The sequence below is a fragment of the Chiloscyllium punctatum genome, chromosome 18 (assembly GCF_047496795.1).
Source record: "Chiloscyllium punctatum isolate Juve2018m chromosome 18, sChiPun1.3, whole genome shotgun sequence".
NCBI lineage: Eukaryota > Metazoa > Chordata > Chondrichthyes > Orectolobiformes > Hemiscylliidae > Chiloscyllium > Chiloscyllium punctatum.
The window spans coordinates 68,066,144-68,090,023 of NC_092756.1; the positions used below are offsets into that span (position 1 = coordinate 68,066,144).

Consider the following 23,880-nt stretch of genomic DNA (forward strand, 5'->3'; position numbering starts at 1 on the left):
GCAATGACATTCCTAAAATGACCTGAGTTCCCGATCCCAGGTTCGCTACATGGAAGCTAGTGTTCAGGAATCAGCTTTTAACAGGATCTGGTCTAGTGAAGTGCCCCACCAGTAGAAAAATGAGAAATTAAAGAATTCAGTTACCTCTTCCGCTTCCTCTCCCATGATCAACAAGTTGTAAGAGTTTTGGGTTAATGGCTTGATTGGCCTCTTCCAGCACTTTGATCAGCTCCCTAGCTTGTTTCACGTTGCCTGGTGTGAAGAAGGTGTAGGCCGTGCCTTTATTAGTACTGCGTGCTGTACGGCCAATGCGATGTACATAGTCCTCAGAGGAATTGGGATAGTCGTAATTGATGACAAATTTGATGTCTTCCACATCTGTAAAAGCAGAGTTGCAGTGTGGTGTGGAGAGATGGGGAATGTGCCAAATTGAAGCAGCACAAACAGCACACCACAACAGCCAGGTAGAAAGAGATCAGTTAAAACAAAGATTCGAGTACAAGTACCTTTACAGTTTATGCTACTATACTGCATATGCAGATCCCCATCACATGCAGAGTTTTAAAAACCCACACCATGCTTGGAAACTTCACATATCAAACAGCAGGACAGGGAGCACAAACATAAAACAGCTTTTTCTGAACTACTTATAGTGCACATATCTCTCTCAGGAGAGCAGATCCACCAATCTACCAACCAGAAAATCAACTGGAATTCTCAAAACACATTGCTCCAGAACACAGACCATTAGTTTCTGGGACGCATTGCTTCTCTTTAGTTAAGTTCTTGACTTAGAGCTTATGTATTTGGGAAAACTAGACATCATTGCACATCAATTTTAACACATTTTCAGGCCTGTAAGTGCTCCGTTCACCAGCTTTAACTTCTAAAGGAGATGCAGATAAATCTGGTTCAATCAAGAAAGGCTGTGCATTACCGTTTTACATAATCAAAAACAAGGTATTTTAAACTTTTACAGGACCTGATCTCTATCCAACTTCTTGTATCGTAGACACAGCTCAAACAAAAACTGTTAAAGAAATAGCTGAGCTTTGACAAGCCTGTAGATGTAACAGTGGCTGATCCAAAGACAGACAAGAAAGAGGGAGTTAGTTCCACAAAAATAGATGGAACATGACCCGTCCTGCACAAATCCCTTTCCAATATTGGCGAAGCTTGTTATAATTGTACTATTCTGCATCCCACTTTCATGCCATGAAAGAAACAACACAAGAACAAGTGTCCTCTAAGTACCAATGGAATCACAGAACTTATATGGCAGGGCGTATCTCACAGTGGACATTTGCTGGATCTGAATATCTTGCTCACAAAACCCTGAAACTTCAGTTTTTAATATAACAGTTCACAAACTTCAGACTAAAATCCTAACCTGCCATTAACCACCAATACCTTCAAACAAAATCAAACAAACAATCTTAACTTTGAAAAGTGACTAACCCAACACCCTTGCAGGAAGGATATACGAATAACAAAGATTTCCTCACTCTTGCTTCAGTCAAATAAGCTCAGACTTTTACTTTGGGGGAAAAACAAATTGCTACACAAAGTCCAGTAAACTTAGATTTATTGTACTATTTGATACTAGAGTACAGTTTAAATTAAGTTAAAATTAAATTTAAATTACAGATTAAAGCACTCCTGAAAACAAGGAGCCCGGTCATTTAGCAATAAAGGATAAAATGAGAATAACTCTCCAGTACCAAATGTCAACATATACAACACTTCCCCAGGCACCATACTAAACAAAATAACAGCTAATGGTGCTACCAGAGATACATTTACAGGAAGAGCTAAGTTACTAATGATGTTACTTTGAACATAGTATGTAGGCACACAGTGGTGCTCAAGTTATAGCTACTGACTCTGTCAAATAAGAAAACACACCAATATTTCCCAAAAGCCCCACGGAGAGCTTGATTGGCTTAAATAACAATTATTATTTAACTCTGGTTTCAAATATAGATCTGTAAATGAATACTTCAAGTCTCCAATTCCTAAATGCTGCAGTAACGTGAACTTCAGTTCACAATGCTCTTTAGGGCTAGAAATTATCATCGAATCACTGGTATCTGACCACTAGAATCTATTCTGGCACTCCAGAATGCTGGCACAACACTGACTAGCTGACCATTGACTGACATATTTAGATTTAGACTAAAGTGTCAGATTCTACTGCAATATTCTGAATGGAGTAATCACGTAAGAAATCTTCTATACAATATTCTCAAGTAAATTTCTTGGCTAGATTATAATATTTATGGGTATACATATATATTTATATGATCAAGAATTATAATGCTTCAAAACACTACAAATGACAAGGCACTCATTATCTCATACTGAAGACTGGGTCTCAATGATGTCTAACTTATAACAACCCTGGAATCGGAGAGTTGGAATGTGCTTGGAATTTGGCTTCGTGCAACTACTGATTACTTGTGACAACCTTCTAAAACCAAAACTACACTGTTCTACTGGCAATCACCACAATTTATTCTCGCATTTAGTGAATGGGCACAAAGCTGAGTGGCCAACAATATCGTGAAATTATTGAAGCAGCAAGCATTTTTCAGTTCAGATTCTGAATTATAAAGGAGCCCTTCTGCAGGGAATTAGTCTGAGTTTTTTTAAGCAACTGATTTCGACAAACATTTTAACTGTACCCATAGACTCCAATGATTAAGGTCAACAACACGCCCTATGTTAGCTCCTACTGTAGTAGTAACTGCATGATAATTTTAAATATCAGTGATAATTCCAGATTAATGATACAACTTAACCCTTTACAATCTGCATTTTAGATGCCTAGACAACAGATTTCCTCCCTGCTGTATTGAGTAGTATTTACCAGTCCGATGCACACTCCCTCCATCGTACTGCCGCAGCCAATCCCGTTTCTTTGGTTCTGGTGGTCTCCTTTCGACCTCCGCCCTGCGACACGGGAGCAGTGGAGCTGGGAGAGCATGCATCGAGCATTCCCTTGTAGCGAGGGGTCCCACACGCTGGGATGGATGGCTGAATACATTTCTGTAGCCCGACTTTCAGGGGGCACCAAAGGGCTGCAGTTTGTCATTAAATTAGGTCCTCCAACCCACTCTCCAAAAACAAGGCAACTCCCAATCCATGCTGTATCCCAATCCCAGACTTTACTTTTAAACATTTCAGAATATTTTTCTTTGAAATTTACTGACAAACTATTATTGAAGTCTGTTTCTCATTACAAGAATGGGCTCAAGTTTCACTATGCTATCTCTTCCTATTTTAAATAAAAAGGATGAACATTACAGTGACTGAACTACTCACCCCAATAGACAGTCAGAAGTAAAGAGATAAACAGATATGAAAAATGTACATGAAAAATGAAAAACAAATCATTATAGCACATATTGATATCAAATAGAGACGGAAGCAGACAAACAGCAGAGATATGGATCTCAAGTAGCAAGGTTTAAATGACAGCCCATCCTAAAGGACAAAAATCTATTACAATAGTGAAAGCCAAAAGCTTTTATATCATCCGTGTCCTACTATCCATAGTTATTGACAAATGACAGCCGCCTTTCCATATTTTATGATCTCATTGTTTAACTGTAAAAGGTCTGCATCTCAGAAAGCTGCAAGTATGCAGCCAAACTTACTTGCCAGCTTCAAGTGACAAGAAGACAGTACTTTTCAATGTTAACATTTATTTCCATAGCTTGGAGAATGTGGATCACCAAAATGGGCACCTTAACACCAATAGCAAGCCACAAGACAGGTTTACTGAATAACTAAATGCCAGTCAGTGAGCTGCCTGCAACTATACACTAGAGGTACTGCAAACTGAACTGAAAAGAAGCTGAGTGATCTTACGCACCGCACCAGTACTGTATTACAGTGTGCTAGGATGAGCTCAGGTATGACCAACACTTAGTGATCAGCTCTAGTGTCATTATATGGTATTCTGCTAGTTGGTTGGTATTTTTCAGATAACTTGCACATACTCAACTAACCACAGGGAGCATTTTTTCCAGTGGCCTTTTATGTGGAGAAGTAAAAGGTATTAGAATGATAAACCCAAACCATGACAAAAGGTTATAATTATGTGAAGCAATGCAAGGGGCCCGTGTACTATATCTTTTAAATTATTGCCAAGTGAAAGATCTAAGTGATGTCCCTGACATTGAAGTTATGGAGAAGCTCCGATAATTCTTTCCCAGTTGGCAACAAAAGACAGGAAAAGCTATGTTAAGGAATAAGGGACAGAGAAACAAAGTGTGGAGCATAAAAATTGAGATTTTCCAAATTCTTTAAAATTATTTTGATCGCTTTTTAATATTACCCTGCTATGATTGCTGTGCACTACAGACTGCAGATTTTAAAACTCAGAGCCCATTATTAATGGCAGACTAGGAAAAATATTAAGAAATGTTGCTGCTCCTATGATTTGATCAAAACACATGGCAGATATTTCATTCTCTTGCAACTAGCACTTCCCTACAGAGAAAGTTTGCTTCGCACCAGAAAACCTCAAGCCCCTAACACAATGTTCACAGCTGGCCTTATAAACTATTGTCTACTGGCTCTCCACAATATTACGTTTCAAAACAAAACTTTTCCCACCCTGGTAGAATCAGTCGGTAACAAGAAACAGACTGTAACCTACATGAAATAGTTTTTTGTTTTGTAGTAAATTCTACAATGGCTAGGCAAAATGCAGAAAACAGCAATCTACTCATTCCTACCTTAAAAACTTTTTTTGCAACCCGCTTTTCGGGCAGCGCAACTCAGACAGGCCCAAGATGTTACCGGACAAGCCCCGACATGACGTCCTGTGAAGGTGAGGGAGATACTTGGCATGCTTGGCAGTAGGGGTTTCACAGTAGTTGAGAGTAAACTGTTTGCACCACGTTACTCCAGTTCTCATCAGAAACCATACCCCAGGGATTGCAATAGAGCCACAAATCCAGCAGATGGATCAGTTGGCTGCAATTGTTGCTAACCAGCGGGGATTCAGTAGTTTCTTTTAGCAGTATGAACTAAGAATGAGCAAACTGTTCCATCTGGAGTTTCCCCATTAAGGGGCCCTAATTTTGTAACAGCCACACTTAACAAACCTTCTAACCCTTTAAAGTAAAGAGACCAAAAACATATACGCCATTAATTCCTAGTTTATTACCAGTGCCCGTTAAAGGGGAAGTTACTTCGGAACAGTCTGTCCATCTCAGTGTGAAACAGTGGGCCACTGTCAGTGCATGCATGGTGTTACCATTAGTGGCTAGAAAGATTTGTTTCTAGCTCTGAGGCACTTAACAGTTTGAGTGCAGAACTGGCCGGCCATGTAAATGTAGTGCTTGGTGTGAAACCCCTAATCAGCAGACAATTCCACACGCCCCTTAGTTTCAGCAGTAAACCAATTATAAGTAAATCAAATTTGGATCATACAAGGGAAATGTCAGAATTTAACAGGGAATTTTGGTTCTGCTTTCAATTTTCTGATCTTGGAACTGGCTTTTGTGCTGGTTTTCAATGAACAGGGTTTCAGATAAAGCCACTTTTGTCAGTAAAATACTGAAATTATACTGAATTCCAGCTGTTAGAAAACTGAAGAGATAAATTGCTAAACAGGCTCTTTCAGACCAAGCTGGGGATACACAGAATTAAGTTGTATCCCTTAGACAACAAATCTATTTGTAACTGGTTTCAAAGCCCATTAGCCATAGGATGCCCACAAATCAAGGGTTCAGCCTGCCTCACTGCTACATTCAAAAGCAGTTTACATTAATCTCTTTCAAATGTGGGCTCTTTAAGTGCTTCTAGTGCAATAAGGGTACTCTACATGTGCACAATCAGGGAGCACATTAGCACAATTTCTATTGCCCCTTGTTATTAATCTAACACAGTGTTAGATGTGCCAGGAAAACAAATGCAGCACCTGAACAACACAATTGCCATTAAAAAAATACTTCAAAAGGCAAGGCTTTCCTGCATCTGGATCACGCAACTGCAGGGTCCAAACTTCTAACAGGTACCCATGCAATCTTTCACATACATTACACAAAACAATAGTTTCTGTTTGGATCATAATAATGACTCAAACCTCATCAACAACTCTAGCATAACTGAGGGCAACAGCTGATGTTATGCAAGTGGAATCCAGAATATAGCAGTAATAGAAGTTTCTGTAATTGAAGTCCAGATTTCATAGAGTGAATACTGATAAATAAAGTATCCAAAAGGTTCAGTGCTCCACTTTCAAAAGGAATTCTGGAGTCACAGAACAAATTTACACCAGCTATTAAACAGCCTTATGGTTAAGTGTACTATGTCTACTGACCTCTCAGAAGTACACTTGAATACATGTGCCCATTTTTGGAATATCTCTCATCAAGTAAGGGGCAACATTTAACATGTATCCAGAAATCTCAACTAAATGTGCCCAGACTGTGCACAGAGCCATAAATTCAGCTGGACCCCACTGTACACCATCTGACTAAGATGGGTAAGATTACCTGGAACCTGTATAGTATCCTGGTTGATAGGTGAACTCGGGTAGTACAGAGCCTTATTGCCTCATTGCTAGGCTATGCTGGTTTGATGGGCAAGTCAATATCTATGAAGTCCCCTAAGTATTCTCTCCAATAAGATGGCTTGGAGCAGGGCTTGAACCCCACAAGGCCAGGACAAGCTGGATATTCAGTCAGTTGGAAAAAACATTATCTGAAGACCCTATTTATTTAACGAACCAGTCCGCTGCAGAGGTTGAACCAGACAGTGCCAGGGCGAGCTGGATAACAGAAGTCGGGGTAAACATTATCCGAAGACCCCAAATTTGGGACAGCCAGCCCAGTGCATAGGGGTTAAGACCCCACACGGTAAGGCTAAGCTTGGTTTATGTAGGTGGCGGTAGATGGATATCTCCTCTCCCTCTTGGTGCTCGTTTTGTCATGCCTAGGCCTTGCCGCAGGCCTGTACCTTAATACAAAAACAAAGAGACATTTTAAAAAACAAAAATAAGTCACTTATTTAAAAAGCTCAAGATGGTGGGGAAATCACACTACGTCACTTTAAATATCGCTTTCCTCTTTCAGTTTAGGCAATTTCATAGCTTGATCTGTAATACTTTTTCCTGCAAACAAGTTGAGTACAAACCTAGACCTCGAGATGCAACATCAGTTGCAATAAGGATTGGTGCCTTTCCGGATCGGAATTCTGCAGGAATAGGAGAAAAGCACTTCATTACAAACGCTATGTGTAAAACCATATAATCTCTTCTCATTCCTTCAATATACTGGAAGCTCAACTCAATTCATTTTATGTGTAAATTATTTACAAGCAATTGAAAACGTTAAATACTTGTATGCTGCCATACGAGCTCAAAAACACATATCAAAAAAAATTTCACAAAAGAGGAATTGCAAGAGCAAAAAGAACTCTAAAAAGAGTGATACCCAAAGAAGAAAATGTCACCAGTTTGACCATTTGTTCAAAGTTAAAAAGCTATAGAAATCTCTTCTAGAGGACAACGTCAAGGGGTGCAGAAAGAGTGTCAATCTAAGCATAGTTGGGATAATGGATGTCAAAAAGCAGTTGCAGATATGATAGGATGGCACAAGACAGAGGAGTGTGGCATAGCATGATAGATCTCTTGGTATAAGGGAGCTACAAGCAGCAGCTACTTTAGCAATGTGGGGGAAAACAGTCGAGGAAAGACAGTGCTGTACAAATACATATAGGATTTTAAGGAGGCATCTAACAAAACGTCATACAAGAAATTTATTAATAGATGGAGGTACATGGAGTTAATCAGAAAGTAGTAGAGTAATTGAGATAGATGGATAATTTTTTTCCCCCACATAGTAAGTGTTACACAAGGGATAGTTTTCAGTTCATATTCTTCTCAACTTTTGTAAATGAAGTAGACTATTATGCAGGAAGTAGCATTATGAAGTTTGTAGATACTACAAACAAGTAGTTACTAGACAAGTTGATGAGGGTCGAGTGGTGGATGTTGTGTATATGGACTTCAGTAAGGCATTTGATAAGGTTCCCCATGGTAGGCTCGTCCAGAAGGTCAGGAGGAATGGGATACAGGGAAATTTAGCTGTCTGGATACAGAATTGGCTGGTCAACAGAAGACAGCATGTGGTAGTGGAAGGAAAATATTCTGCCTGGAAGTCAGTGGTGAGTGGTGTTTCACAGGGCTCTGTTCTTGGGCCTCTACTCTTTGTAATTTTAATTAATGACTTGGATGAGGAGATTGAAGGATGGGTTAGCAAGTTTGCAGGCAACACAAAGGTTGGAGGTGTTGTTGACAGTATAGAGGACTGTTGTAGGCTGCAGCGTGACATTGACAGAATGCAGAGATGGGCTGAGAGGTGGCAGATGGAATTCAACCTGAATAAATGCAAAGTGATGCATTTTGGAAGGTCGAACTTGTAAGTAGAGCACAGGATTAAAGACAGGATTCTTGGCAGTGTGGAGGAACAGCGGGATCTTGGTGTGCAGGTACATAGATACCTTAAAATTGCCACCCAGGTGGACAGGGTTGTGAAGAAAAAATATGGTGTTTTGGCTTTCATTAACGGGAGGATTGAGTTTAAGAGCCGTGAGATCTTGTTGCAGCTCTATAAAACTTTGGTTAGACCGCACTTGGAATACTGCGTCCAGTTCTAGTCGCCCTATTATAGGAAAGAGATGAATGCTTTGGAGAGGGTGCAGAGGAGGTTTACCAGGATGCTGCCTGGAATGGAGGGCTTATCTTACGGAGAGAGATTGACTGAGCTCGGACTTTTTTCATTGGAAAAAAACAGCAAGACAGGGGGCCTAATTGAGGTGTACAAGATAATGGGAGGCATAGATAGAGTTGATAGCCAGAAACTTTTTCCCAGGGCAGAAATTGTTAACATGAGGGGTCATAGTTTTAAGCTGTTTGGCGGCAAGTATAGCAGGGATGTCAGAGGCGGGTTCTTTACGCAGAGAGTTGAGCGTGCCATGGAATGCGTTGCCAGAAGTTGTGGAAGCGAGGTCATTGGGGATATTTAAGAGACTGCTGGACATGTATATGGTCACAGAAATTTGAGAGTTCGTACATTAGGTTTACCTCATATGAAGATCAATGGTCGGCACAACATCGTGGGCTGAAGGGCCTGTTCTGTGCTGTACTGTTCTATGTTCTAGATCATATGAGGAAAGGCTGAGGCACTTGGGGTTGTTTTCATTGGAGAAAAGAAGGTTTAGGGGTGACTTGATTGAGGTGTACAAGATGATTAGGGGTTTAGATAGGGTTGACCGTGAGAACCTTTTTCCACGTATGGAGTCAGCTATTACGAGGGGGCACAGCTTTAAATTAAGGGGTGGTATGTATAGGATAGATGTTAGGGGTAGGTTCTTTACTCAGCGAGTTGCGAGTTCATGGAATGCCCTGCCAGTAGCAGTGGTGGACTCTCCCTCTTTATGGGCATTTAAGCAGGCATTGGATAGGCATATGGAAGATAGTGGGTTAGTGTAGGTTAGGTGGGCTTGGATCGGTGCAACATCGAGGGCCAAACGGCCTGTACTGCGCTGTATTCTTCTATGTTCTAAAACTTAAAATGCTTAGTTATGGCCTTTTGGATGACAGGCTGAATGCTGAGAGTGGAGAAGCATAGCCTCTGGCGATCAGCATGGCAAAGTGTGAAAGGATACAATTTGGATAAGTAAAATGGAAAGTCAGTTTACAGTAGATGACGAGGTTGGGCAACGATACAATCGATCATCTATACAACCCTCCTCCACCCCACTGAACTCACCAAAGCATCTTTCTCCTTTGACCCCCCAATCTCACCCTCTGTTGCCAGTGAATGCAAGCAAATCAGGACTTAGCTTCATTCAGCAGATCTAGAGGCTGCTGATTGCACTTTCAAAACTCTGATGGCCACCTTTTAGGGACTGAGGAGTGTTTACACAGTAGCTTCAAGGAGTTAAAGAAACTAAATCAACTGTGGAAAGAATGGGTTGAACCAAAGGTCTTTTTGTGTTATCGGTTCTCATAATGGTCTTTAGGGAGTTCACATCTGTCTTGAAACTGGGATTCATTGATAACGTCGAAAATGATTAGAAACCTAAATACTACAATTCATTTGAGTAACTGAAATTCATAATACTAAAACAACACTAAGTTATTAATTACATAAAAAAACTCTTGCTTGTAACATGAAAAAGACATCCATTTTTACCATTTAGGACCCAGTCTCTCTCAGGCTGACTTTTATCTCCATGAATGCACATTGCTGGCCACCTACAAGAATGAAAAGGAGCAAGGCTTTAAAAAGGCAAAAAAAAAGGTTGTCACCATATTCTGGAGCCACCCACAAGTCAATTCCTTCTGAAAGCAGGTCTGCACTTGCCCTCTTGGGTTTCCCTGGCACAAATGCTACTCAGTCTGGAAAGCACAATAGTTGAACTGCTCCACAGTCTCTATACCCTGGTACGTCTTATCCATTCATCCAAGTTACAGTGCTGTGCGTCAATTAATAAGCTCTCACTAAAATATCAAAAAATCAAGTTTCATATACCTGATATAGCTATAAATATAAAATGCTTCCTTCAAATCTGAGGGTTGGGGATCATAACAACACCTACCCGTCTCTCCGCATTCTCCGAGTCAGATCGTCACAGCGACGTTTGGTCTCTACAAAGATGATGGTCTTATTTTCTTTCTCTGCCATGATTTCCTCCATCAGATGTAGCAATCTACAATTGAACACACACACTCAAGACTGAGAGGTGGTGTTTTTAATGAGTCAGTTTTAGGCATTTTACTCTTAGATGCTAGTGTAGGAAATAGGTTGTGCAATGAAACTTCACAAAGTAGTAGACAGCAGGAGATAAAAACATTTCAAGCAGTATTTAGAGTAGTTCTGATCAGTTGGAAATAACAGTGTTACACAAATATAGGTAATGAACATCTCCAAAAAGACATTATACTACTGACCAAAAACAACAAAAACATTCAAGATTGTTGGTAAATTATTATATAGGAGTTAAGAATGCTCAACTCTCATTCAACCACTGGGAGTGGTTGGCACATGGATTGTTCTGCTTGAAAAGATGGTGGAAGCTGATTGCAGAAACATTAAGAATGAGTTAGACACATATTGAAATGGGCCGAGCAGTTCCACTCTGTGCAAATTTCCTATGAGTCTATAAATACAGACATCATTATGATAAGTCCTCCACCTCACAGAGTGAGGTACCACCTGACAAAGCATCAAGGCACACTCACTTCAGGTCCTTCTCAGTCTCCTGACACACATCAACAATTTGGAGAATATTGTGGTTCGCACTCAGCTCCAGGGCTCCAACATTGATCTGGATATAATCACGCAGGAAATCCTCTGCTAGCTGCCGCACCTCTTTAGGCCAAGTAGCACTCCACATCAGGGTTTGTCGGTCCGGCTGAACAAAAGAGATGTTATTCAGTTTCTCACACCATGCATCTCCACAAAGTGTCAATTTCAATTACTTCAGTTTCAGACTATGAAAATACTGATGGCATTACTTTGTTCAGAATGAAGGGCGTTTATTCTCAAGCTGTGTGAACTAGTGCCCGATTTTAATAGCATTACACTGCCTTACAGAGACAGTGCAATTTTCACAATGCTTTCAACTGACACTACTCTTACCCGGATCTGCTCCACAATCTTCCGGATCTGAGGTTCAAACCCCATATCTAACATGCGGTCAGCTTCGTCCAGGACCAGGTAAGTACATCGACGCAGATTGGTCTTCCCAGCTTCGAGAAAGTCAATTAGACGGCCTGGGGTTGCAATACAGACTTCTACTCCTAAAACAGAGAAACAGCTGATGAAGAAAACACAGATCCCAGAGCAAGCCTCTGAACTAAGAGTCAGTGATAGGTGGGAAAGATGGATACTTATTTGAATTCCTACCTCCAACCCAGGTTCAGAAACCTACATTAAGCTGTTCAAATTTGCATGTAAAATTAAAATGGAGTGAACTGGGTGAGAGGATGGAAGTGTTATTTGAAGATCACTATCCAACTTGCATAAAAATTGTGTAAACAGAATTTGATATTTGCAAAACAAGGAAAAATAAACTGTATGGTTTTATTTTGCATGATTAAATGAGTACAAGATTAGCTTAAATCAGCTTTGCAGTGACAAAAGGAAAATGATGAACACAGTAACAGAGTTCTAAATGCAAGTATAACTGATCTATCTAGAGTGAAGCAGAGTACAAACACACTAGAATCTTGGGTAGTGCTTTAATCTCTTGGGCCAGAAATACACTGCATTAGCAGTCTGTACATATGGACTGACGAAGTGTAGAAGCATCAAGTTCCTGGAACAGTCCTAGTACCTTAGTGGCACAAATAGCACATTGTTTACTTTTGTCAGTTGCAGACTATTGCTTTGTGATATGTAGAATAGCTGAGCTCAATCCTTATATTTGCATATGCTAAATTCTAAAAGGACTTAACTCAGGTCAAGGCACTCCTTCCAAGATTTAAAAAACTCCATACCACTATACCAGCTAAGTTCAAATAGGACAGATTAGAGATAGAATTTGAGATCTTCTTTGTTTGAGTGACTCAGCTACTTATTGCTTAAACCTACTGAGCCGTGTATGTCCAGGAGAAGCTTTAGCTACAGAAATACACATTCCCTGCAAATAAATTTTAAAAAGATCTACTGGGTAGTCATCTTAGCAGTGTAAACATACAGAGTAGACCTCAAAATGCTCAACAATTATGATTTGTTTTCACGATAAAGGGGTTAGCACATACCTCTCTCTAGGTCCCTAATCTGAGGGCCTTTAGGTGCCCCTCCATAAATACAAGTGCTCTTTATACGTGAAGATTTTCCATAGTCTTCAGCAACCAGCTGAACCTGTTGTGCTAGTTCTCGAGTTGGTGCCAATACCAAGCACTGAAAAGTAAAACCCAGCAATCAGAACATGAGAAAAGATGGGCTTAGCACAGAATAATAGAACAAGTGTAAGTGTAAGTGTCAGTGATTTCATTTTCTTTTCTATAATATTCAAATTAAAACATTTTTTCCTTCAAAACTTTTATTAACCCTTTTTAGCTTTGTAATTTCTCCTCTATGCTATGAATTATGGAGGCCACCTATAAAGCTGGGATCAGCCATTTGGACGTTAAGGACAGATGTGGGAAACAGCATTAAGAAAAATAAATTTAATTGTAAATGTAATTCTTAATGTGTCTTCTACTAACATCGCCTGCAGTTCTAGATTTTCTGGCTCAAACATTTAGCTAATTTTCACTTTTGAAACAAAATACTTTGAATTTTCAATGCTTCCAATGGCAAAGCGTTCACATCCAAAAACTTGCAGCTTTTGTTTTTTTGGCGACTTATGTGAAGATTACAGGGGGGAAAAGAAAAATATCAGAATTGCCTCGAAAGCTGTTTTCTGTAGATTTGGTCGAGGAAATATTGAATTGAGGAATGGATAAATCCCTTCACTTCACTTGAACAGATGGACTGTATCTTGGATTAACCTCTCATTGAAACAACCACACTTTTAACATCTAACATTCCCCCAGGGCTCTTCTGCACTGTCAAACTAGATTACGTGTTCAAACAAAGAAGTGGGGCTTGACATTAATGAGTTTAAAGTAAAGCACTCACAATGGGACCATCGCCACGCTCCAGGAATGGCTGGTGGTTGATGTGCACAATGGCTGGCAGTAAGTACTGGAAAATAAAAACTCAGTTACAATTCTTTGCAACAATCTAACCATGTTACACGTTTGCTCATAAAACTGTTAAACAACAAACGTCTTGATGTTTTCTTTTCCCACCTCTGCAGCTACAATCTAGATTTAGATCACTATAAATTAGCAGTGTCCATTCCTGTAACCAACCTTTCTTACAATTTTATTGACAAATTTGTTGGGTTTTCTAATTAATACTGATGCATTGCAACTTTAAATGCATATGGCACCAAGAGCTCTGTACTGGATTAGTGGTGCTGGAAGAGCACAGCAGTTCAGGCAGCATCCAACGAGCAGCGAAATCGACGTTTCGGGCAAAAGCCCTTCATCAGGAATAAAGGCAGTGAGCCTGAAGCATGGAGAGATAAGCTAGAGGAGGGTGGGGGTGGGGAGAGAGTAGCATAGAGTACAATGGGTGAGTGGGGGAGGAGATGAAGGTGATAGGTCAAGGAGGAGAGGGTGGAGTGGATAGGTGGAAAAGAAGATAGGCAGGTCGGACAAGTCAAGGAGACAGTAACTGAGCTGGAAGTTTGAAACTAGGATGAGGTGGGGGAAGGGGAAATGAGGAAGCTGTTGAAGTCCACATTGATGCCCTGGGGTTGAAGTGTTCTGAGGCGGAAGATGAGGCGTTCTTCCTCCAGGCGTCTGGTGGTGAGGGAGCGGCGGTGAAGGAGGCCCAGGACCTCCATGTCCTCGGCAGAGTGGGAGGGGGAGTTGAAATGTTGGGCCACAGGGCGGTTTGGTTGATTGGTGCGGGTGTCTCGGAGATGTTCCCTAAAGCGCTCTGCTAGGAGGCGCCCAGTCTCCCCAATGTAGAGGAGACCACATCGGGAGCAACGGATACAATAAATGATATTGGTGGATGTGCAGGTGAAACTTTGATGGATGTGGAAGGCTCCTTTAGGGCCTTGGATAACTTCAAATGAACACATTTTCTAGTTGCAATTTAAATAGGTTAGAGTTAACCTACCCAAGAATCATTACATTTTAATGGAAGAAAATTGCAAATACTTACAGCCAGCGTTTTGCCAGATCCAGTCTGTGCAATTCCGACCATGTCACGCCCACTAAGTGCCACTGGAAAGCCCTGGCACTGGATTGGTGTCGGCTCCACAAAATTCAGTGAACACAGAACATCCATCACATAGGCTAGGAAAAGAAAACCATTCACAAGGACATTTTCTTGGAAATCAAACCCTCAGGCAGCTTTGTCAGAAGATAATAATTATAGATTAACAGTACTTAAAAAGAATGGAACAGACAAGAGGGAATACACAAGTGGTTGTGAGACCTGTAAAGTGTTATTATTTTTCTAATTAATACCACTTCAAATATATAACAACTGCCTATTTTCCACCATATTTCTGATAACATGTATATCTGTATTTTATTCTCCTTTCTGCGTTCTAGTCCTTTTTAAATAATTCTGTTGTAATTTCTTTCCAGTTCTGATGAAGTACAATATGGGATGCAAAGCTGCTAAATTTGGCCTGTATTTCCTAATTTTGGTATTTAAAAGCCCATCACAGGCAGTCTTTAGAAAATCACTTAACTATAGCTATTAGGTCTGTGCAACATTATAGCCAGTGACCATTTGAAACAATGCAATTCATTAGTCTTATAGGAATAATGTGAACAAAAGGGTCCCAGCAAGCCCCAAATCTATGGTGATTTTGGATCTCCAGTAACTAGAACCACAATATTTAAATACACCTGTGTGGAATCCATTACCTAATGTGATCTCATTGTTAGCAAGTGTACAATAATCTTAATTACATAATTCATCTGTTTCAAGGTCAGATACAACAGATAACCCATGATTCTAAATCCAGAGTCCAAAGTTTCCCTTCAAACATATTTAGATTTTATATGTGAGCACTTTAACATATAGTAAAATAAAGCAGGAAGCAAAAGATTACAGTCAAGAAAAACCTCAATGAGGAAAAACTTCATTGCACGCACGGACACTCACAAGGGAAGTTTGCTTGGTGAAACTGGAATACTGGTTTTGGACAGTCTGTTCCTTTTGTTGTAATTTCTTTCTTTCTGCGGAAGTCCTCGACATCATACTGTCAACAAAGTCAAAAAGGGGTTTCAATTAAAATAGCTCAGATTTACTAACAAGTCCCCCAGACGCATGGCAAGCGGCGAGAGAGAGATCCTAGCTTTCAGTGGCAAAACCTCTGTAATTTAGCCAATTAGAGATGTACAGCATGGAAACAGACCCGTCAGTCTAACTCGTCCATGTCAAACAGATATCCCAACTTCATCTAGTCCCATTTGCCAGTACTTGGCCCATATCCCTCTAAACCCTTCCTATTCATTTGCCCATCCAGATGCCTTTTAAATGTTGCAATTATACCAGTCTCCACTACTTCCTCTGCAGCTCATTCCAAACACATTCTTAAACTCTGCGTGAAAACGTTGCCCTTAGGTCACTTTTACATCTTTCCCCTCTCACCACTATGCCCACCTCCCATCCTAGGAAAGACTTGGTCTATTTATCCTATCCACGCCCCTCATGATTTTATAAACCTCTGAATTCAACCCTTGAGGGAACACAGCTCCAGCCTATTCAGCCTCACCCTATGGCTCAAATCCTCCAACTGTGGCAACATTCTTGTAAATTTTTTTCTAAACCCTTAACACTAGGGAGTCCCAGTCTATATTTGGAAAGTTAAAATCTCCTACCATAACCACCCAATTATTCTTACAGATAACTGAAATCTCCTTACAAACTTGTTTCTCAATTTCCCTCTCACTATTAGGGGGTCTATAATACAATCCCAATGAGACGATCATCCCTTTCTTATTTCTGAGTTCAACCTAACTTCCCTGGATGTATTTCCAGGAATATCCTCCCTCATTACAGTTATAATACTATTCCTTATCAAAAATGCCACCCCCCCCTCCCTTTCTGTCCTTGCTGTAGCATTTGTATCCTCGAACATTAAGCTGCTCGTGCTGTCCATCATTGAGCCACGTTTCTGTAGCTGCTAGGATATCCCAATCCCATGTTCCTAACCATGCCCCGAGTTCATCTGTCTCCCCTGTTAGACCTCTTGCATCAAAATAAATGCAGTTTAATCGATCAGTCCTACCTTCTTTTCTGCTTTGTCCCTGCCTGTTTGACTCGCTCCTTTTCTCAACCGTACGGTTGATCATTTCCCTCAGTATCTCTCTGGGTCCTCCCTCACTACCCCACTATGTTAAATCATCTCAAACAGGTCTAGCAAATCGCCCAGCCAGTATATTAGTTACCTTCCGATTCAGTTGCAATCCGTCCTTCTGGTATAGGTCACTTCTACCCCAGAAGAGATTCCAATGATCCAAAAACGTGAACCCTCCTCCCATACACCAGGTCCTCAGCCATGCATTAATCTGCTCTATCCTCCTATTCCTGCCCTCAGTAGCTCGTAGTACCGGGAGTAATCCAGATACTACTACCCTCGAGGACCTCCTTTTTAAATTCCTGCCTAACTTTCTACATGCTCCCTTCAGAATCTCATCCTTTTCCCTTCCTATGTCGTTGATACCAATGTGTACAATGACTTCCCGCTGGGTTCTCTCCCCCTTGAGAACATTCTGCACCCTCTGAGACATCCTTGATCCTGGCAGCAGGGAGGCAGCATACTATTCTGATTTTTCACTACTGGCTACAGAAACATTTGTCTGAGCTACTGACTAGAGTCCCCGATCACAACTGATCTCTTGGAACCCAACATACCCCTCACTACATTAGAGCCAGTCTTGATACTAGAAACTTGACTGATCTCTCCAAGATCAGTTGTGAATTTCACTGTTTGTTAAATCTTCCAAGACACACTCCAATGTTCAGCAATACATGAATTCAAACAGCAAAGGCCGTAAACTGCACAGAATCACTGCTGTGTCAGGTAGCAGTGCGGATTTCTTCCTCTCTCTCCCTTACAGACCATGTGCTTGCTGCCTTTGTCTGTCTTTCCCCCTTTTAAAAGTGCTGTTGTTTTGACTTTTTTTCCCCAAAGTTCCAAAACAATTGCAACGGCATATAAGATAGTAATTGCTGCTCCTGGATTTTGAGGAAATCACCTCCAACACAAACTACCTCAAAAAAAAAGGAGCAGCCCGTTACAGCCAGAAATGTTCCTCATCCTCCATCTTGGATTACCCACTTACCACTTCAAATAAATTCTAAAGTTTGCCAATGTCTAGCTAAACTCTCAAATTAACATACTATAAGGACCATACATTTTTGTGTTTTAAATGTGACATAAACGACAAAGAAGTGTCAGAACTACAACACTGACAAAAGGCCCTTTGGCCCACCAAGTCTGCGCCAGTCAAAAACCATCTAAATATTCTTAACCCATTTCCCAGCACTTGGCTCATAGCCTTGGCATTGCAAGTACACATTTAAACACTCAAATGGTTTGAAGGTTTTTGCCTCTAACACCCATAAAGCAGTGAGTTCCAGATTCCCAACATCCTCTGGGTGAAATGTCTTATCTTGATATCCTTTCTAAACCTCCTGTCCCTTACCTTAAATCTACAGCCCCTGGTCACTGATCAGTCCACCAAGGCGAAAATCTCCTCCTATCTATGCTACTCAACTTTATGCATCTCAATCACATCCCAATCTCAAATTCCTCTGCTCCTGGGCGGTCTAATCTCTGCATAACTGAAACTCTTCAACTCAGGCAACATCATGGTAAATCTTCTTTGCACCCTCACTAGTGCTATCACATCCCTCCTTTAATGTGGATTCGAGCATTGCAAAACTCTAGCAGTGGTCTAACCAATGCTACTTATTCCAGTTCCATCAATAAAGACAAGAGTCCCATATACTTTCTTGACTACTTTATCTACCTGTCCTGCTACTTAAGGGACATGCATACCAAAGGCCTACTGATCCTCAGTGCCTTCCAGTCTCACTCGTGTGGATTGTCCTACCCAAGTGCATAATTGCATGCTTAAGATTGAATTCCATTTGCCACTAATCAGTCCATTTGACCAGGTCTATATCCTCCTGTAAATGTAAAGGCTACCCTTCTCACTGGTTACCGCCTGACCCAACTTTGCATCATCCACAAACTTACTGATCAACCCTCTACATTAAAGTCATTTCTATAAACCACAAACAACAAGGGAGGAACGCCGGTGAATACAGGTTTCCAGCCTCAAAAACCACCACATGAGCAGTACCCTCTAAACTTTTGCAACATCTACAAAATATAGAGCTTCTTTTCCAGGCAGGCTATCTATCCCAGTGTGAAATAACAATATCATGGGTGAGGTTTACACCCAACACCTGAGTAACAACTCTAAAATGCAACTAATCACCTGTCCTGCTTTATTTACAAGAGTAGGTCAAGTTTTGCACCTTCTCTAGTAGGTACATCCACATACAGAAAACTTTCTTGTACATGCTTAACAAATTCATCTCCATCTAAACCCTTAACACTATGGCAGTCCCAATATATGTTTGGAAAGTTAAAAACCCCTACCATAACCATCCTTTTATTTGTAAGATAAGTGAAATATCCTTACAAATTTGTTTCTCAATTTCCCTCTGACTATTAGGGGGGTGGTCTATAATACAATCCCAATGAGGTGATCATACCTTTCTTATTCCTCAGTGCCACTCAAATAACCTCCCTGGATGTATTTCCAGGAATATCTGCCCTCAGTACAGCTGTAATATTATCCATAATCAAAAACGTAACTCTCTCTGCTCTCGCCTCTTTCTGTCCTTCCTGTAACATCTGCATCCTGGAACATTAAGCTGCCAGTCCTGCCCATCCCTGAGCCATGTTTCTGTAATTGCTATGATATCCCAGTCCCATGTTCCTAACCATGCCCTGAGTTCATCTGCCTTCCCAGTTAGGCCTCCTGCAGTGAAATAAATGCAATTTAAGTGATCTTTCCTACCTTGTTCTCTGCTTTATCCCTGCCTGCCCTGACTGTTTGACTCGTCTCTTTTCTCAATGGTACCAGTCTCAGATTGATCTCTTTTACTATCTCTCTAGGTCACACTCCTACACCTTACTTGTTTAAATCCTCGAGCAGCTCAAGCAAATCTCCCAGCCAGTATGTTAGTCCTCTTCCAATTTAGGTGCAATCCGTCCTTCTTGTATAGGTCACTTCCACCCCAAGAGCTTCCAATGATCCAAAAATGTGAATCCTTCTCCCATACACCAGCTCCTAAGCCATGCATTCATCTGCTCTATCCTCCTATTCCTGCCCTCACTAGTTCGTAGCACCGAGAGGAATCCAGATATATTACTTCCTAACTCTCTAATCTCCCTTCAGAATCTCAACCTTTTCCCTTTCAATGTCGTTGGTTCTAACGTGTACAATGACCTCCTGCTGGCCTCTCCCCGCTTTGAGAACATTCTGCACCCTGAGAAATTTCGACCAGATTTTGGGAAGAAGCATTTTCCAATTTCTCATGGGTCCACATCTAATTTTCAGATTATGCTCCTAGCCCTAGATTCCCTATCCTATGCCTTTTTAGTTTAATTTTTTAAGAATTGTGGACCAAACTACAAAACAATTTTAAAAACCCCGGTTGCTGCATATTTTGAAAAGCAAGTAATCTGACACACATTGCAAGCATGCTTGAAGAAGCAGTAATTGAAGATAAGGCTACAGATAACCAGGGAGATGTACAGCACTTGTCTAAGGTTATTATAAATCAATCCAACATGTTCCTCTAAATCCTTCCTATTCATGTACCCATCCAAATGCCTTTTAAATGTTGTATTGTACCAGCCTCCAGCACCTCCTTTGGCAGCTCATTCCATATATGCACCACTGCCTGGATGAAAGAGTTGGCCCTTAGGTCCCTTTTAATTCTGTCAGGTCAGGTCAACATGGATAAGTTGGACTGAAGGGTCTGTTTCCATGCTGTACATCGTTATGACTCTATGCCCTCTAGTTTCAGACTACTCCACCCCAGTGAAAACACCTTGGCTAGTCACCTGACCCACATGATTTTGTAAGCCTCCGATGCTCCAGGAAAAATAGCCAACAGCCTACTCAGCCCCTCCCTAAAAGCTCAACTTCTTCAATCCTAGCAACATCCGATCTTTTCTGAACCCTTTCACATTTCACAACACTCTTCCTGTCACGGGGAGACCAGAATGAACACAGTATTCCAGAAGTGGCCTCAAAAATGTCCTGTATAGCTGCAACATGACTTCCCAACTCTGATACTCAATGCATTGACTAATAAAGACAAGCACACCAAATGTCTTCTTCAACCTGCGATTCCACTTTCAAGGAACTATGAACCTGCATCCTAACATCTCTGTTTGGCAATACAACACTTCTTTGGATCTTAACATTAAGGTATACAAGTCCTGCCCTAATCTGTATCACCAAACTGCAACACCTCACATTTATTTAAATTAAACTACATCTGCCACTCCTTGGTTCAACAGCCCATGGTCTCTTTGTACTCCGAGATGCCCTTCTTCACTGTCTACTACACTGCTAATTTTGGTGTCATCTGCAAAGTTACTGATAATGCCTCCTACATTCACATCCAAATCATTCATATGAATGACAAAAAGCAGTGGACCCAGTACCAAGTTTTGCAGCACACCATTGTTCACAGGCCTCTAGTTTGAAAAGCAATCCTCCGTCACCACCCTCTGTCTCCTACCTTCGAGCCAATTTTGTATCCAAGTGGCTAGCTCTCTCTGTATCCCATGTGATCTAACCATGCTAATCAGCTTACCATGTGGAAGCTTGTTAAATGCCTTACTCAAATCCATATAGGCAATGTCCACTCCTCTGCCTTCAATCATTTTCATCACTTTTTTCAAAAAACAAACCAAGTTAGTGTGACACGATTTCCCATACATAAAGCCATGCTGACTTTGATGAACTGAATCCAATCAGTTCTGTATTCAACTTTGGTCTATGGACTAGTGACCACTGACTGATGACAAAGGCCTTTTGCTTGCTCACAACTGTGTGATTGGTTCTTGGGTAATTGAGTACTTGAAGGCTGTGAACAACAGAGAAGTGATCAGATCTCTACCGGCTCACGAGCTGTCTTTCTGCTCTCTGGAGAAATCTGGTTTACCTTTCATTCAGTAGTTGCTGTAAATCGACTTTTAATTGAGAACTCAGAGACTATTTATAAGTGAATCAGTCGTCCTGTGCCTCTTGCAAACCAGCAGAAGCAATTTGGAAACGGGTGATCAAGATGAAACCTTCTGAACTGCACAAACTCAACAGATCTTGTGAATAGAGACTACTGAACTGCTTTCGCATCTTTCCATGGCTCCCCCTCCCCAATCCCACACACGTGTGTGCATGTAAATCATAGAATCCCTACAGTGTGGAAACAAGCCCTTCGGCCCAACAAGTCCACACCAACCCCCCGAACAGGAACCCATCCAATTACTCCAATTTACCCCTGACTGATGCACTTGAACACTACGGGCAATTTAGTATGGCCAATTCACTTAACCTGCACATCTTTGGACTATGGGAAGAAACCCACACAAACACAGGGAGAATGTGTAAACTCCACAATAATCGCCCAAGGCTGGAATCAAACCAGGGTCCCTCGCGCTGTGAGGCAGCAGTGCTAATCACTGAGCCACCATGCTGCCTATGGGTGACAGAGTGTATGTAAGGGAGAGTTTATAAGGGGATTAGATACTGTCACAATTCACTGGGGTAACATACTGTAAACATTGCTCTTCCTGGCGATGTCGCCAAAGTTGACCATTTAAAAAATTTATCTGACTTTCCGTCCCAGGTTGGGAGAAAGCACAAAACAGATTTCTGTACTTTAAAATTTCTAAGAGTTAAATGTTACTTTGGTAACTCTCTTCTCTGCATTCTTGAACACGAAGATAACTGCCCATTGCATTTGGCTGCGGTCGAAGCATGTTTTGTACAGTTGAAGTGCCACTTTAACCCTTATATTCTAGTCAAAAAAGTCAACATCCCATCAGCTTTTCTTGATCTGTTCAGGACAGTTTAGTGATCTAGACCTCATTGCTTCTAGCTTTCTACTTCCAGAGAAAGGTGACCCATTAAAATATTTTAGGGCCAAATTGAATCACTTCACACTTGATTAAATTTTATTTGATTGAATTTAGTTCTGACTATTCAATTAACCTTTTTATATTACTTTGTAATACTATCTACACAGTTTACAATAACATCTGCGTCGTCAGCAAAATCTGATGTGACTTTCTGCCCCATTATGAGTCACTAACAATGATGGTGAATAGTTGAGGCTGCAACACCTCCTACAAAATATCATTAATCCTGCCCATTATCCCTACTCCCTACTCCCTATCCTGCTCAATCCATTTCCTAACCAGGTCAATAATCTTCTTCTATTCCACAAGCTGCAACTTTAGCTGTGTTTTGAGAAACTTTGACCAAATGCCTTAAGTCCACATAAACACCCACAGAAAATGACATCCTTTCCATTACTTGAACTACCTCTTCAAAAAGTTCAAATCACCAACTCCAGAGGGCAGTAGAAACTCAGTCAACTGACATACCCAAGACAGAAATTGGTAAATTTCAGGATACTGATGATATCAAGGAGAAAAAGAATTGCAGAGAGAGAGCGAGCTGAGTGGACATGAACTGTCTGAACTGCAAAGCAAGCTCAAGATGAACAAAGGTAGGTGATTCATGATGTGGAAGTGCTGGTTTTGGACTGAGGTGGGCAAAGTTAAAAATCACAACACCAGGTTAGAACATAGAACATAGAACAATACAGCACAGAACAGGCCCTTCGGCCCACGATGTTGTGCCGAACTTCTAACCTAGATTAAGCACCCATCCATGTACCTATCCAAATGTCGCTTAAAGGTCGCCAATGATTCTGACTCTACCACTCCCACGGGCAGCGCATTCCATGCCCCCACCACTCTCTGGGTAAAGAACCCACCCCTGACATCTCCCCTATACCTTCCAACAGGTTTATTTGGAAATACTAGCTTTCACAGTGCTGCTCCTTCATCAGGTAACTGATTTTTAACTCAGCCTATACTCATTAGTCATGAATGATTGTTCACTTGTGACCTTACTTGAACAGCAGAAAGCTTTAAAGTTGTTATCGTTTAAAAAATAAACTCTTGTGAATTTCCCCAATAGAAGGTTGGGCTAACTGGTCC

At 41.0% G+C, this 23,880-nt stretch overlaps 1 protein-coding gene across 3 annotated transcripts in view; it reads right to left on the bottom strand.

The window, feature by feature from the left end:
* The window catches only part of LOC140489163 (probable ATP-dependent RNA helicase DDX17), a 38,748-nt gene that overhangs the window by 8,868 nt on the left and 6,000 nt on the right, over positions 1 to 23,880 (bottom strand). Inside the window, exons 3-13 of one of the 3 annotated variants that reach the window (XR_011963107.1) lie at positions 15,714 to 15,810; positions 14,757 to 14,890; positions 13,656 to 13,721; positions 12,791 to 12,932; positions 11,667 to 11,827; positions 11,267 to 11,439; positions 10,624 to 10,734; positions 10,218 to 10,279; positions 7,153 to 7,212; positions 6,513 to 6,975; positions 227 to 378 (exon numbers count right to left, since the gene is read on the bottom strand). Coding sequence is in view for 2 of the 3 variants with exons in the window: in XM_072588395.1 (XP_072444496.1) it covers positions 145 to 378; positions 7,153 to 7,212; positions 10,218 to 10,279; positions 10,624 to 10,734; positions 11,267 to 11,439; positions 11,667 to 11,827; positions 12,791 to 12,932; positions 13,656 to 13,721; positions 14,757 to 14,890; positions 15,714 to 15,810 (1,240 nt within the window). In the remaining variant the exon portion in view is untranslated. Of the gene's footprint in view, positions 1 to 144; positions 6,976 to 7,152; positions 7,213 to 10,217; positions 10,280 to 10,623; positions 10,735 to 11,266; positions 11,440 to 11,666; positions 11,828 to 12,790; positions 12,933 to 13,655; positions 13,722 to 14,756; positions 14,891 to 15,713; positions 15,811 to 23,880 lie in introns of those variants that run through there. The other 2 variants (XM_072588395.1, XM_072588396.1) reach the window with 2 other exon arrangements.